General features: G+C 42.1%; 1 protein-coding gene across 1 annotated transcript in view; it reads right to left on the bottom strand.

Annotated features, from left to right (window-relative positions):
• The window catches only part of ERAL1 (Era like 12S mitochondrial rRNA chaperone 1), a 27,511-nt gene extending 16,534 nt beyond the window's left edge, over window positions 1-10,977 (bottom strand). The window contains exons 1-5 of the mRNA XM_018562038.1: window positions 10,911-10,977; window positions 8,277-8,441; window positions 5,114-5,241; window positions 3,463-3,540; window positions 1,964-2,010 (exon numbers count right to left, since the gene is read on the bottom strand). Of these exons, the coding sequence (XP_018417540.1) occupies window positions 1,964-2,010; window positions 3,463-3,540; window positions 5,114-5,241; window positions 8,277-8,441; window positions 10,911-10,977 (485 nt within the window). The remainder of the gene's footprint in view (window positions 1-1,963; window positions 2,011-3,462; window positions 3,541-5,113; window positions 5,242-8,276; window positions 8,442-10,910) is intronic.
• Window positions 10,978-11,185: the final 208 nt, after the last annotated feature.

Raw genomic sequence — 11,185 nt, 5'->3', positions numbered from 1 at the left:
AAGGCACCAATAGGTGCCTTGGCGCGGCAGTGCGGCTTTCACATTTTCCTGCAAAAGACGTGTATCCAAACCTCTGTTATTAACCTCAGTGGTGAGACAAGTTGTTTTACATGCTGGTTTGTGAGTGTGCCATGATGCCTTTCTACTGTTTTACTGCAGAAAGTAGAATTCACAATCCGGCCAACCTTTACGGCAAAACATTGTTGTACAAACATGCAGCTCCACAAACTTGAGAACACACATTTTGCCTACGTAGAAGGATCACCTGAGCACCAGAAAAATCCATCCCAGCAGAATGTATCATATCCTTGAGGATCCCTATCTAAGCTCGGTTGGGAGACTTTAGATGCACCATCTGACTATACATTGCCAGATCAGGTAAAGGTCCTCTTACGCCTGTAAGCATCTTAAAGCTCACAAACATCTAAATACAGAGATGAAATACATACTAAAGGAGCTGTTGTAACTGCCATATGATATGCATTTCTGCACATTTAGTCCAGAAAAGTACACAGCCCCAGCACAGCTAGATGGGCAACACCACTTTCCCTGTTACAGCCAAAGAACACAGTGGTGTCATCTCTCTAACTGCAGCCTGGGCAGCGAAGGAGCAGCAGCTACTGATGAGGTCATCCCCTACTCTCTCCTTCCTGTGTCATCAGTCAGATGTCAGCAACTAGAGGGAGTGGTTAGAGGTACAAAAGGAGTAGTGTGCTAACCATTCTGAAAAGCTACTACTGCTACTACCTAATGTTTTTGGGTCCTAATTTGCCCTTCCATTATTCCTTTGATGTTTTTCTTCTCCATTTCCCTGTTTCTAACCAAACCATTATATTTCAATAAAAATATATTATAAAGAAAATAGGCATTTACACATTTTCTGTGGCCCTCGTCAATAATCTACCTCTACCATGGAATACAAGATGGGATACAAGAAGCTAGTTCAGAAATGTTTCAGGTGAATTGTGGTACAACAAACCATAAATGCTGATTTCATCCGAATTTGCTTCACTTTTCTTTCTAATGTGGTCATTGGAATGTACTCAAGTTGGACATTTCTTCTATGATCTTACCTGTGCTTACATGGACTGACTTGAAGGTCATTGTACTGCATTCATTCCTCTGCTACAGGCAGGAGTAGGCATGGCCCCATAGCCCACAGAGACAGGGAAGGGGGGCGCGGGGGATAAGGTTTGGTTTTCCATTATTGTTATTTGCTCTGCTTTATGTAACTAAGTGTTATTGGGCGGAAATTTTTTTCAGGTATTTTTCTTATTTTGATGTTTTCTTGCTGTTTCTTTTAGGAGGAGAACTATGGGGTTAGGGATTTTCCCCATAGTTCTCCTAAGGGTAACTGGAGGACACAAACTAGCGTTCTCCCGTCACCCAAAGCTCAGTATACCGCGAGCTGCAGCTGAAGACGCCACAGCTGAAACGGATCCCGAAAATTATTTCTGGATCCGCCCAGCTGCGTGAGTGACAGCTGGCTCTGCCTATCTAGAGGCAGAGCCAGCTGTACCCGCCCCCTCCCACGTCCGTTCCGCCAGTCAGCGCTGGAGGATCGGACAGGGGAGGGGGGAATCCAGTCACTCCCCTGTCAAGGCTCTCAGCCGTGACAGGATTGAGAAGTGAGCGAGCGCCGGTATGTGTTCGCTCACTTCCCGATCTACTGAGCCGACCTGTGACAGTTTTATTGTCACTGGTCGGCTAGAACTATGAGGATGAGTGAAAATCACTCACCTCATAGTTCTCCTTTAATAAGAAGAAATTATTAAATGCAACATTTATGTCCTATACCAGATGTTTTAAAACTGCCTTTCCATGTGCAAAAATTCTGCTTGCAGATAAAATTATAGCTGACGTATCGGATTGTAGAGTGCTCACAGCTAGAGGTGACAGATTCATTACCTGGCATACTTTTTTTATTTTTTTTAAAATACTGGTATCTGTGAGAGTGTCCTACCTTTTTACTTTGATAGCATTGACCATACCAGGGGTGTCAAGGAGAATCTGGATAGAAAAAAAATAATATTCCACAATGTTAAATATGTAATGGTTTTATCATTTTATGTGCCCAGCATCAAATTAAACAATAGTGGAACCTTAAAGTGTCCTTGTAGAGAAAAAAAAAAGCAATGTGCCAGTTAAATATAATATATAAACTCCCACCACATTACAATTATTTATATAGCACCAACATATTCCGCAGCGCTGTACAATACAAGTTTAGACAATACAAGTAAGAAACACTGACAAGCATCATTAGATGAGGAGGACCCTGCTCAAATAAGCTTACAATCTACGAGGAAGGGGACGAAGACACAGTAGTGGGGAAGGGGAGACTTCAGATGTATACCAATAAAAACGGGAGGGATTTGGGAGTACTGTAAAGCAGGAGCAGACAGGAAGGCTGTATAGGGTGAGAAATCAAGGGGAGAGCTGATACACTTCTCTAAAGAGGTGCATTTTGAGGGATTTTTCAAAGTCTTGTAGGGATGGTGAGGGCCTGGTGTCGAGGGAGAGAACTTTTGGTTTCTGGATCAGGCTTTTTAAATGGATTTTGCATTGAATTTTTTGCTCTGCCCCATCAATCTACATAGGTCCTGGTCCAAAATTTCTGGTCTCAGTGTATAATCATGGTCACTGGTACTGCTTGCCTCTACAGATCCTCGGATAACCTGTGTCGGCATTTAGCAATGTGCATGTGCCTCAGCCAGCTTACTATTTGAACGAGGTCGTCTTAACATAATAGTGTAATCCACAGCGACAATGCAACAAAGAGGGTGGCTACATTTTTTGTTTCAAAGTCTTTTATTTGTTTTTAAGAAATAACAACATCTATACATAGACAAACAAACAAACAATTCGAACAGCCATTTCGGACTCCTCTACCTTCCCTCCATATCTATCACCCCCAATTCATCCTAAAAAAGGTGGGTGAGCAGAACTATATAAATAACACATAAATACATACATTATTACCTAACATTCATCTCTCCCCGACCTATACATATCTATCTTTGTGATCTTATTTTTTAAATTACCTACATTTGACCTACAGTAAGACCACGTAGGGCTAGCATAGTCACCCTCAATAAGGAAGTGCAACAGCCTAATTTCAAATCTTACTCTGTTTTGATACACAAGTAAACATGGCTAATGTTGCATCTTCATATGTGCACTGGAGAAGATAAAGAAAACTAGATCTAGATTAGTGATGCTTTAAGTGATTTTGCAGGACTTTAGTCAAAGTGTGGGCATCTACTGTATATGCAAAGGTTTCAACAGCAGGTCAAATGCAGGTTAATATTTCTTCTGTATACAGTGTCGTAGCTGCTGATGCTCTGGATCCATTGCATGTTTTGGATATTTGGTTCTATGGCCAGTTCAGTCTAGTTGTAAAGGCTGAGATTCAACCAATGTCTCTAGGAATACACACAAGAGATGCCGCTGTGCACTTACCAGTTGTGTGTTGCCGCCTGTGACGACACCCTGTGCTTGGCAGCGGGTTGTGTGCACTTTACTGGACACTGGAAACAGCTGTAAATAAAAGAATATGATCAGACAAGATATCTTCAATGTAAATATTCCTGTATGCATCTGCCCATTGGACATGACTTTAACCACTTCATTCTTAATGCAAGGGATTTATAATCTAACAGATGCATTTCTAGTGTATGTCTACAGTCAAACAACCTCTGCCTCCAGCACTAACCAGGATATGTATTTAAAAATCTCCAGGAATGCAAGAAAATGGGGTGAATGGATTAAAATGAGAGTATTGCACTCACCTATGTGCCCCTGGTTGTGAAATATTCAGCAGCAAAGTTCAGGCCCCAAAATGTTTTTACTGCACTGAACTGCTGGTTGTTGAGGAAATCTCCATACACATTCACAGGCAGACAACTAAAGCTGCCCATATATTGGTAGATTTTAGTATGAATGTTCATTTGAAAAATCTCTTTAGAACAATCGATAATGCCATTAGAGAATTTAAGAATGTAAATTCAAAATGTCATTTAATGTTAACATTCAATTTTGGAATGAATGGAGCTTCTTGAACGAAAATAATATTTACTATTTGAGTCACTACGGACGAAAGCGAACGTTGATTTGACCCCATTAACAATTAGAAAATCAAGGAAACATCCAGAACATTTTTTTTTTTTTATGAAACTCTTACAGGGCCAACTGATCGGAAGCCGATTAATCGATTATTGAAAAAGTTGACAACTTTTTCAATAATCGATTATAATCGATTATGTCGATTAGTTGTTGCAGCCCTATACTGGTGTATGGGCAGCTTAACAGCAGGTGTCTGAAGAGTGCTGTGCAGTGGGTGGAAGTGTGCTGAATACCCACATTTGCAGCTAAGGATCTTTGGATCAGGGGAACTCAAGTGTAGTGCACATTATTCTAGTCATCTCACCCCAATAAGTACTCCTTTAAAACTGGCGGAGAGGTGAAGCTAGTCCAAACTACTGGTGTGCACTGGTTATTTTAGTCTTAGGATTTTGCAGAACTGTAATGGTTGGATCAGTGTGGCATTCAGGGAAATATAATTTTCAGAAGGGGGTGAACCATGCCAGCTTCAATGTATCTTGCACAGGTTGGTGAGCTGGCATGGTTAGCCTATCCTTCACAAAAATCTAGTTCCCTGGCTATTAGATCATCCCAGCCTCTCCAATGCTTTCTGAGTCACAGACCCAAAAGAAGTACACAGATATCATGACTTTCATTTGTGGAATGTTTGTTCCAGGTCAATGTTTTAGAAGTACTAAAGCCAGACAACTATAATTTAAATAAGTTAGCAAGCAGTGCTGCTCTGAATTCCCATAACCACCAGTTGTGAAAAGTTGGGTGCATGTTTACTGATCAACAGCTCCCTGCAGTTGCTGATACCAGAGCACAGCAGTTGTAGGATGTGCTGTCTCTGTCAAAGGGTGATGTTTAGGTAGAGTCAGCCAATCAGTGGCTCTGTCCAAACAAATTTCACTCCTTGAACTCTGTGTGTACCAACTTCCACTTACAATGCTGCCTGTAACAAAGGCAATGTAATCCTAAATGCATTATACATATCATTACTGAGAATAATTCTTTATTCACTGGATACCTTTCTGCCAAGAAGCTGATTGGATAATGTTGATTTTCCAGCATTTGGGGCCCCTATGATAGCGATTTTAAGGATTTTGGGGTCCTCTGGTTGGTTTGGGGTATGTTTCAATAAACTGTCTTGATCAGCTGTGGAGACAGAAGGAAAATCATAATTTACAAATAACATTCACTGGATTTTATAGAAGCAATGATGGCTTCTTAAATATGTGTATATGTCATCCTTGCTATAAGTAACATGGTGTTATGCTTGCCTGACTCAAGCAATCTGATTTAAAGATATGGGGAGTTATAGCCTTTAGTGCAGGGGTGCCCACAAGGTCGATCGCGATCTACCAGTCGATCGCGTAGCGATCACTGGTAGATCGCCATGTCCTCTCCTCCGCCGCTTCTCTGGATCCCCGCTGCTCTCCCCAGCGGGGATCCGAGAAGAAGTGAAGGAACCGGCGGCGGGGGAGGGCGGAGGACGGAGCCGCTGTCACTAACTAATGCAGAGCAGTGAGGAGAGAGAGAGACGCTCGGCCAGGATCTGACAGCCGATGCCCCTCTCTCCCCTCAATGCTCATCCGTTCTGTCACAGCGGCTCCGCCCCCCCGCGGCTCGTCGTATCCCCCTCTGCCCGGGAGAGCAGGGGGATCCAGAGAAGTTGCAGCCCCCGTGTGCGTGGACGAGCGGCAGAGGATCGGTACATGTCACTAGTATGTACCAATCCTCTGTGCAGGACAAACACTGGAGCGATCGGCTGCTCACTCCAGTGTTTGTAAATATCCCCCTCCCGCCCCTGAATGCAGGTGTTTTTTCGTTGGTAGATCTCAATGAGCTCGTCATTTGAAAAGTAGATCTCCAGACGAAAAATAGTGGGCGCCCCTGCTTTAGTGCCTCCAGTACATTCCTACTGGCCAATGAGGCATCACATCACAATACATCAATGTATAATACTATCTTATCAGGAACAATTCTGGTAAAATGAAGAATTAAATGTGTCCACATGCAAATTAATATCCTGTAGATGCTGTATGATATTAGTTTGGATGATCCGCAAGCCTACTTGACGCTGTTTATGCTTTTGTTTTACAAGCCACTCTATGAGAATTTTACTATTTCAATTAATGATAAACTGCCTGCTTTCTTTGGTCACATTACTTTTCTCATTGATATTGCTTGCCTGTTTGATTTTCACATCTGTTTGTGTCTTTGCCTTGCAATGACAGTCTACACTGTAACAAGGGATCACATTTATATAGGGCTGCAACAACTAATCGACATAATCGATTATAATCGATTATTGAAAAAGTTGTCAACTTTTTCAATAATCGATTAATCGGCTTCCGATCTCACTGGCTATAGAGGACTACAAAACCCAGCAACAGTACATTATACAGCGCAATGCAGAATACCACCAGCTATAATGTACTATTGCTGGGATTTGTTGTGCTCCTCTATAGCTGGTGATATTCTGCATTGCGCTGTAAAATGTACTATTGCTGGGATTTGTAGTCCTCTATAGCCGGTGCCATTCTGCATTGATTGCTGTATAATTATAAACTTTCCATTTCACTATATCGCACACCACACTTTTTTTTTTTACTTCCACCGCTCCAAGCTTGCTCCTGTGATGGACTGCAATCTCAATACAAACTAGTAGTCCATTACTGGAGCCATTTTTTAAAATGTATTTTATTGTTTATCCGATTAACCGATTAATCGAACTTAATAATCGGCTAACTAATCGATTTTGAAAATAATCGTTAGCTGCAGCTCTACATTTATACAGTGATAGTCTACAGTGCCATCTACTTTATAGCTGCCTGCTATTGGTCAGGAGCCTCTGTATGGATTTTTTTTTGTTGCCTTTGTTCAGAAGATACAACATTGCATTAGTGTCATGTCAGAACAAAAGATCCTGTCTTCCTTTTTTCCTGTGGATTATAATTTTGTATACCGACGCAATTCCTTTTCGATGAAGGAACTTTATGGGCTTGCGGATTATCCATACCAATAACTTACAACATTAATATTAAATTCTAGGTGGACTGCTTTAATTATCACTTTACCATAAATGTTCATGATAAGATAGCATTAAATAAGTATGTATTTGATTGGCTGGCTATGCTTAACTGAAGGAATTTAGGAAGTGATCTATAAACCATTTGCCCATTGAGAATTACCCCGGAGCAGAGATATCTCTCTTATATTCTTCTTCTGATCTTTTTCTTTCTATAACTAAGTGAATGGATGTGAGTATTCTCTAATAATAATGCTACAGATCGCGGAAAATGCTATAGTATCAGACCTATATACGGACGTAACAAGGACTAACTGATTAATATAATAACGTAAAATCATTAGTGGAAAAAGTGGATTTCCTCTTTTTGAAAATGCAATGGCAATATGGAATGTAGCTTCTAGACTGCAATTTAACGCCTTATTCACATGTTCACATGTCTATAATGTTACTGCTGTGACTTTTCTTACTTTTATGCAATAATTTGTATTGTGTATCTTTAAAAAATTTATACAATAAAAAAATTTCAATCAAAAAACAAACAAACCATTTGCCCAGTTCTTTGCTGCAGGAATGAGATTTGCAGTGCTGTTTGGCCACTAGATGGAGTCGAGGAATTTCAGCTCCATCGAGTGGCCCTACACCTACACACTCTGCAAATAGTCTAAATCAGCAGTAGTAATATTAACATTATTTTGGTATATATTGCTTAATCTTTTTTTAATTTTATTTTTTAGAATTACCACCCTCTTACCACTATCACAACACATATCTGCAGCAGCAGTGGGTGAGCCTTAAAACCAAGCGGCAGCATATAGGTGTCCATGGGGCTTGGCTGTTGTGGGTTGCGAGCGTCACTGACAGTGCCCAATCACTGTAAATGATGGGGAGTCGGTGGGATGGGCTCCCAATCATGTGACAGCCAATGACAGGGGGTCACATGATCCAGACTCAGCCTCCCAACACGTGCATATGTTTTGAAGACAGCGGTGAGCAACTCCGGCCCTCCAGCGGTTTTGGAACTACAAGTCCCATGAGGCATTACAAGACTGACAGTTACAGGCATGACTCAGAGGCACGTTGGGACTTGTAGGTAAAGCACAGCTGGAGTTGCCCACCCCATCTTAGACTGTTCTGGCTAACCATTGTTATTGTATACCTTTATTAAAGGAGACGGCTGGTGCCTGTGGAGTGAGATATTCTTCTGCAGGTTGCTCTCTGCTCACCCCCAGCAAACTCCCGAAGGCAGAGTCCTTTCCATGCAGACATGCTGCAAAATTATGTGTCCTCAAAGGCTCCTGCTTCCTGACAAGTATGACACACGCTAGAAGTAGAAAGATGAAAGGTACAGCAACAAATTGTATATCATGCCAGGGACTGACAACAATCAGTTGTGGTAAAGAGACAAGTCAGACAGATTGAAGAGAAAAAAAAAAGTATGTTTTGGTATAGGTGCAGAACTTCAAAAGACGCACAAATAATTAATTAATTTTAATAAATAATTTTAAATGTAACAAGAATTTAGGCATCTTTGATGAGTGCTGTATTCACTTCCACAATTTAAAAAAAAAAATGCAGCCACTTTTTTTGTCACTTTTGTGGTTAACTCAATATTCAGAAATAAAAGGCGCCAAACCAAAAGGTGAAATAGTCTAAAAGTGCCTTTAACTGATTGCCATCCGCCCGTTGAGAATAAAATGGATTTGGCTGCTCCCTTGTAACTTGTATGTTATGTCAGTCAAAGTACCGCAGCGCTGAATACTGAAAAATGGCCTGGACAGGAAGGGGGTTTAACACCGTGGACTTCAAGTGGTTAATTGTTCACAATTCGACCGAACAAAAAACAGCCAATGTGTTCTGGGGGGCAACAACACTATACCTTCATCAGGATTTAGAATGGGATAAGCATTTGATGGGCTCTCTATATGATGCCTGGAACTGTAAATGGCAGATGTTTTTTGGTTAAAAAAAATTGAACACTTGCATAGTGTTAAAGCTTTCAGTGATTGTTTTTAAACTTTGCACAGCAAAGTGTCAATATAACATTTCTTCTATGTTTTATTTCTGTTTTTTTAACCCTACTGTGGAGATTTATCCTCATTTCCTGCCTCTGCACTCATACAAGAAATGGGAAAGGAGGGGGGGATAGGGGTGCTTGTCTTCTGGACAGGAAGGAACAGACAGCAAGAAAAACATTTCAGCAGATGTAACCTTTCCCAATTCTACTAAAAAAAATAATCCTAAATACATTTTCTGTCTCAGTTAAAGAGATTTCACATCATTTCCTGTTTTGACAAAGTCAATTAGAAGAAAAAAAAACCATTTCAGAGAGGTGGGGGTTTTTGTGAAAAGAGACATCATGCAAAGTCTCTTCTGCCCCCCAAAATGCTACCCCCCAGCTATTTTGTATTTTCTGCGTACAGTGAACTGGGCTGAGTGCTGTTGAGGATGTAACTTCTGCATGCATGTGTTGCATCATCAGTAGCCTCCCAATGGCCGAAGAGGATGTGTGGGAGCTCAGAAGTGTTGGTGGTGGAGATGGAAGTGGAGGGGGACAGAGCAGGGGCCAAAGATAGACTCACCAGTGCATCTAACCAAGTGTTAACATGTATAAACAGGGGAATAAACACTTTGTCCGGGAAGCATAACGATGTGTTTATACATCCCAGGTACATGGCCATATAATGTAAATTGCGGACATATTTGTGCACCCTGGGAACAAAGCTGCCGTGTGCAGCCATCCATAGTAATTAATAGCTATAGGTGACTGTAAATGGCTTGACACTGCTACATGTCAGACAGTCTGCATCCAGGGGCATACAGCTTTACTTAAAGGAGAACTATGAGGCGAGTGATGTTCACTCACCCTCATAGTTCGAGCCGACGTGTGACAACAAAACTGTCACACATCGGCTCTATAAATCAGGAAGTGAGCGAACGCATACCGTCATTTGCTCACTTTCCGATCATCTCCCTGCACAGAGCGGTGACTGTAAGTTACTGCTCCCCGCAGGGATTACCCCCTCCGATCCTGCAGCGCTGACTGGAGAAATGGACAGGGGAGAGGTCGGGTACAACTGGCTATGCCTCTAGATAGGCAGAGGCTGCTGTCACTCACGCACTTGTGTGGATCTTGACAGTATTGTAGAGATCCGTCCTGGCTGCGGCGCTCTCAGTATATAGTGCGCTGTAGCTCGCTATATACTGAGCTTTGGTTCATGGGAAGACGCTAGTATATGTGCTCCCGTGACCCTTAAGAGAACTATGGGATAAAAAGGTTACCCCGTAGTTCTCTTTTAAGTAGTGGCATAAACCCATGTACAGCCACCTACAGCTATTCATTCCTAGCGGTGGCTACATACGGCAACTGTGTATCTCACACATGGAAATATGCCAGTAATTTATGTTATATGGCCTCATGCATCTGTATGCAACAGGCCGAAGCAATGCAAACGCAGGAGGCTCATGTCAATGTATACCCCAGGCGGTTTAGTACTCATCCTGGACGATAGGCAGAGCCATGCTATATCAGGCTATTCCTGTTTCTACCAATATTTTATGGTTGGAACTGGCCTTTAATCATTATCTATAGATCTCAGTTGATCTTGGGCACATACAGGTGGCAGACATTGGAGGTCTCCGGACTATAAGCTCAATGTCATAGTCGACCTGCACTCAGATATTGTGATGTGAGGACAGCCGAGGATCAGAGTTCTGCTGTATCTGATGGAGTGACCGGTGCGCTTCCCTCATCGTGGTAGGCCGCAACCTGTCACACACAGCGGACACTGACCTGTCCTTCTTCCGACCAGGACCCGGGCACAGCCGGCTCCCACCGCCCTGACAGCGGCACACCACATCTTCTTCTCCGGCTTACATTAGTCTCATGGTGTGCCCACGGACGCGGCCATATTGGAGTGTCGCCCCGCTGACATCACTAGTACGCCGCGTCTTCAGACATCCGGCGCCATTTTTAGTACTGGCAAAACACTGTCTCGATGGAAGTTTCTCTGGCTTCTGTGATTCTTTTTTTCAGAACTACTGTAAAAAAAACTTTTTCTCTTTCTC

Source organism: Nanorana parkeri, unplaced genomic scaffold, assembly GCF_000935625.1.
Source record: "Nanorana parkeri isolate BGI_ZX_2015 unplaced genomic scaffold, ASM93562v1 scaffold557, whole genome shotgun sequence".
In the NCBI taxonomy this organism is placed as follows: Eukaryota; Metazoa; Chordata; class Amphibia; order Anura; family Dicroglossidae; genus Nanorana; species Nanorana parkeri.
The sequence above is the reverse complement of the archived record's forward strand: the minus strand, read 5'-3'. Positions and strand labels throughout refer to the sequence as shown.